We start from the raw sequence: 5,710 nt of genomic DNA, 5'->3' as shown, positions 1-5,710 counted from the left end.
CCTGTGACCTTGAAAGTAGGTCAAGGTAATTTTCATTCTCAAACTTTGTTTGGCTCCATCCCAGGAACCAATCAGCCAAATATGAAGATTCAATACCTTTTAGTTCTTCAGAAGAAGTCGTTTGAAGTTTTTGACATATTTGACCCCTAGCTGTGACCTTGAAAGTAAGTCAAACTAATTTTCATTCGCAAACTTTGTTAGGCTCTATCCCAGGAAGCCACCAGCCAAATATAAAGATTCTATACCTTTCAGTTCTTCAGAAGAAGTTGTTTGAAGTGTTTGACACATTTGACCCCTGTGACCTTTAAAGTAGGTCAAGGTAATTTTCGTTCTCAAACTTTGTAGGGCTCCTACCAACAAAGCTTTCAGCCAAATATCATGACTCTAGGCCTATCCGTTCTTCAGAAGAAGTTGTTTAAAGGAAAAGTTGACGGACGAGGACGAATGGACGGATGGACGACGGACGCCGCACCACGACATAAGCTCACTTGCCCTTAGGGGCAGGTGAGCTAAAAATATGTGTAGTCAAGTTTCTTCGGGCTGTTTGCAGAATGGACAAAGTGGGTCCACGGCCATGTAATTGTAATTATTAATTGAAATCCAGTAGAAGTATATATAAAGTATCCTGAAACGTATTTAACATTATTATTTACAGCTGTTAGTATATTTTAGATAAAAATGTAATAAAAATAGGCTTACTTACTGTCTTTACTCTGTGGCTGTAAGGCACACAGAGCTACATACAGTTTTATCAGTGCTGCTCCCTACAGGGTTATTACTCTAGACTATTGCATAAATACACGTGGGGCTTTCTGGTGAGGCTCCCATGTGCATATATGTTCATGCAGGGTCAAAGTGTCTCTCTCAGCCAATTCTATCTCTCACCTCTCACACGTCACAATAACAACCCGATACAGGAACATTACACACACCATGACAGATATATACATACAGTCGATCGAATCGACACACACAACCAGCGCAAGTAGTTATAAAATAGTGTGACATTTCGTTTGTATCACAGTGGAGTCAATTAAGTGCTCCCTGTTCGAAATAACCTAATAATGTAGTAGCGTAATAAAATAATGTTGGCTGTCTTGATTGTACCATCTCCAGAGTAAAGAAACAACACAGTTGGTAAAGTTCATGAAGTCCCAAACTCACATAAGAATACAGTTACACAAAAGAATAGTCCACACTGCACTCAGGCTCACGTCCGACTCGTCCTCTCACTCACGATCACGCTGTTTTATTATACCCTTCTTGTTTACTCCTATTCCTCAACGAGATATTAATGTCAGAAGTGACACCAAAGTGGGCATCTTCTGAAATGTTTTGGGCACCCTCATAATTGTTAAGGAGGCTCCCCCCTTTCGCAATTAACCAGCAGAATTCAATGTCGAATGAAAGTTTTACATTTCGATAAACTGGGGATTTTTTGGTAAAAAATACAGAATTATTGATTTTTTGTCAAATCTAACACTTTCACATTTTTTGAGTGTGTTACATTGTTCAAAACTATTACATTGTTCAAAACTATTACAACAATGAAATAATAAAAAGAAGCATTGCTAATCAACCCAGCTTCGCCTCTGGAAATAGTCCTGGCCTCGGGGGATCATAAACTTGCTATATCCCTCACACCCGTACTTTAACTGTTAACTATATATAAGCTAAAAGAAAACAGGGCACATAGTTTCATACAAAAAGAATGAAAAATTGAACCAGATACACACAAAGTCTTTATTATTCATTTATTTTACATTTTACAATAATTTTGATAGTGATGGGAGTTGTCTACCTTGAAAAAATCGAAACTTTTTGCAGAGGGATAGAATTTAAACAATGACAGCTATACCAAAAACGATGGAAATAAATTAAATTACTACATTAAATTGTCAATTAACTGTTCTTTTATGGAACAAAATTACTCTCGATCATGCCATCATTCCATAGCCCGCTTACTCATGGCAGGTACATATGTAACCATAGGCTATCGCATGGTATGCTGTTATCACGTGCACTCACATGCACTTGTATTTTATAGGGATCTTGATATTTTACAAACCACTATTTTCACAGAGTTATTGTAATTGCATTTGTGAAATGATTAATTTGACAGAGCGTAACTTGCTCGACAACAAAAGTCGTAGCGACCCCGAGCTTATGAACTTCTGTTATATGTACAGGTGAGGTCGGTAAACAAAACACATCAGTCTGCATTCCATGCGCCTCATATACGACCTTCTTGAAGTCGTCTGATCTTATGTCAGTGTCTTCCAGTGAATTAATTAATGTCTTTGTATCATAAGCTTTATTTCTGAAGTGTGATTTCACATTTCCAAGTGAAGTCTCGGTATGGGGTGTTGACACATCATCGTCACGCACGTGTACTACTGTTTACCCGGTGTTACTATAATTTACACTACAGTAATGGAATGCCCGATACGCAATACGGAAATGACGACACGAAAATACAACAAGAAAAACATGTGTATTAATACGAAGGGTGGGAAGACCTTAAGTGGGCACTTTGTTAGTAACTTTAGCCTAAAAAGAAGTGGAGTCGTTGGAATTTGTCTTGGCACTAATATAACTCATTAGCTATCTCTGCCAGTATAGTTGTTCTAACGATGTCCAACACGACTCCTCATTAATAATGACACGACCTTTAAGAGTTACTACCCTTCTATTGCGATATACATTACAATAGCAATTTATTATGTCAAATATGTACATGTCAAGCTAAACCACCGTGACCACTCGTTATGTACATAATTTTAATATAATATCTAAAAATTACGAAAGTATATTCTTTGAAGTGCTACCTCCTAGGGTCAATTGCACTCCAACCATGGAGTTCTGATCCTGGGAACTGTTGGTATTCATGGAAGAACATGTCGAGATGTCCAGTGTAACAGTTCACTTTACTCTAAGAAAAGCAAGATCCTATGTATTTCCTTCCCCGGTGAGTAATTGTGGTGTTCTTACCTTGTTTCTTCTATTTCAGTCTCCCTCTCCTTTTCTAAAAGTCGTAGGTGTTTACCAACGAACTTCTCCATGCTTGCCGTCACACATCAAACGGAAGTTGATAAGCGCTGACAAATTCTGTGGCGGTGGCGGAATCCGGATCCGAACAATTCGTTTTTAAATGTGCGCAAAATTACGTTTGCCAACAAATATAACTACCGTATGCATTCTGCATGTAGGAACAAGTGTCCCAATGTGCCAGCATCGCTCACCTGGTATAAAGCTCACACTTGTAACCTTAAAAGTGGTCTAAATAAAATAAAGCTACAGGCAGAATATCAGTATTTATAATTAAGTCTTTCAAAAGAACCTGTTAAAAGATTTAAAAACATTTCACCCTTGTGACCTCGGAAGTCGACCTCAGGATGCAACTTGCAAAATATCACCACCCTTTGTTTATTGGAATAAGGTCATTGAAATGTTTATACATATTTGACAAAATGTGACCTTGAAAGAGGGTCAAGGTCATTCAATAAAAGAGCTTGATAGCCCTTCATCCAAGCATGCAACTGTCTAAATATCAACATTCTGGGCTTCATGGTTATTCAGAAGAACTAATTCGTTTAATGATTCAAAAAAAAATTGACCCCTGTGACCTTGTATATAAGACAAGGTCATTCACTTTAACAAACTAGGTAGCCCTTGATCCAACCATGCTACTGACCAGATATCAACATTCTAGGACTTATGGTTATTCTTCATAAGTCTTTTAATGAATTTAACATATTTGACCCCTGTGACCTTGAATATAAATCAAGGTCATTCATTTTAACAAACTTTGTAGCCCTTCATACTAGCATGCTACAGGCCAAATATCAACATCCTGTACCTTTTGGTTATTCAGAAGAATTAGTCATTAAAAAGATTTTGAACATATTTGATCCCTGTGACCTTGAATGAATGTCAAGGTCATTCATTTTTTTAAAACTTGGTAGTCCTTCATCCTGTCATATTATGGGCCTAATATCACTGTACTGCGACTTTTGGTTATTCAGAAGTAGTTTAAAAGTTTCAAACATATTTGACCCCTGTGACCTTAAATATAAATCAAGGTCATTCATTTGAACAATCTTGGTAGCCCTTCACCCCAGAATGTTACTGGCCAAATATCATCACCCTAGGCCTCTCGGTTATTCAGAAAAAGTTGTTTAAAGATTTTAACATATTTGACCCCTGTGACCTTGAAAATTGATGAAGGTCATTTATTTGAACAAACTTGGTAGCCCTTCATCCCATCATGCTTCTGGCCAAATATCATTACCCTAGGCCTTTTGATTACTGAGAAAAAGTTGTTTAAAGTAAAAAGTTGACGATGGACGACAGATGCCGCACCATGCATAAGCTCACTTGGCCCTAAAAACGGAGAATTCAATATAACACGATCATGACTGAGGCTTTCTTGATGAACGATGGCAATTATACACGTAAGTGAACTCATCTTTTGGTTATTGAGATGAAGCTATTTAAATATTTTAACAAAACTGGAAGCAATTCATCTCAGCAAGCTTATTATTCAGAAGATGCTGTATAATTATCTACATATCAGTGGTCTCCCCAGAATGTTTTGAAAGAAGCATGGTATTTCAATATTTCTGTTAAAGCAGCACTCTATGTAAAATCAAAGCAGCATGGTAACTTTAGATTTACTATGAATATATAGCTGAGAAGATCTAGGATAGCAGCATGGCAAGAAATTATAGGAGCATGGTGCCATGCTGCAAATTTGATCTTTGTGACCTTGAAAGTGGACAAATGTCATTCAGTTGAACAAACCTTGTAAAATATTTCATTCCTGCATGCTGCTGGGCAAATGATGTCTTCCTGGGCCTTTTTCATTATTCATCAGAAATTGTTTGAATTTTATTTTAAACAATTGACCCTATTGACCTTCAAAGTGGATCAAGGCAATTCATTTAAACGAAGTTGGTAGCCATTCATCCAAGCATGCTTCTAGGCCTTTTGGTTATTCAAACTAAGTTGCTGAAATATTATAAACATTTGACCCAAGTGAATAAGAAAGGTCAAGGTCATTCATTTGAACAACCTTGGTAGCCCTTCACCCCAGCATTGAGAAGAAATTGTTTAAATATTTAAATATACCCAGTATTTGACCAGTGACCTTGAAAGTGGGTCAATGTTATCCATTTGACAAAGTTTGGTAGCCCTTCATTCCAGCATGCTATTGATCAAATATCATCCTAGGTTTATATTGGTAAAAGTTGACATCAGACGGCCGTTGATTGCCGCGCCACGGCATAAGCTCACCCAGCCTAAGCTCAAAATGCTACCCCAGGTGATGGTATAAAGAAAAAGGGAAGAAATCTCTCGATGTTGAAAAAGAATCCACTCCATACTTCTTCACATTAAAAATCACATTTCTAGTGATTCACTATAAGTATCAAAGCTAGAAACCCAAAAGGGATCTTAGCACCCACCATCATACAATCATCATTGGATTTATGCAAGTTTGATCTTTTCTCTCCTTTTATCTAATAGATTCATGGTCTTGTCAATAGTAAATGCATTTTTAGGGTAATTTTTTATTAAAACTTCATATGGCTGGGTTTGACAGTGTCCTAAATCAAAGTTAAGCCTATTACCTAAACAAGAGGCCCATGGGCCTTAACGGTCACCTGATATATTTATACAGAGAGTTGATTTGTTTTTTAACATGAACAGA

At 37.1% G+C, this 5,710-nt stretch overlaps 1 protein-coding gene across 1 annotated transcript in view; it reads right to left on the bottom strand.

Moving 5' to 3' along the window:
* LOC110466227 (DNA-binding protein SMUBP-2-like) overlaps positions 1-3,081 on the bottom strand; it is a 32,083-nt gene extending 29,002 nt beyond the window's left edge. Inside the window, exon 1 of the mRNA XM_021522614.1 lies at positions 2,992-3,081. Coding sequence (XP_021378289.1) covers positions 2,992-3,062 — 71 coding nt within the window. The 5' untranslated portion in view covers positions 3,063-3,081. The remainder of the gene's footprint in view (positions 1-2,991) is intronic.
* Between the last annotated feature and the right edge of the window lie 2,629 nt (positions 3,082-5,710).

This window comes from Mizuhopecten yessoensis, unplaced genomic scaffold (genome assembly GCF_002113885.1).
Source record: "Mizuhopecten yessoensis strain PY_sf001 unplaced genomic scaffold, ASM211388v2 scaffold11125, whole genome shotgun sequence".
NCBI lineage: Eukaryota > Metazoa > Mollusca > Bivalvia > Pectinida > Pectinidae > Mizuhopecten > Mizuhopecten yessoensis.
Note: the sequence above shows the minus strand (reverse complement) of the source record. Positions and strands in the feature narration are given on the sequence as shown.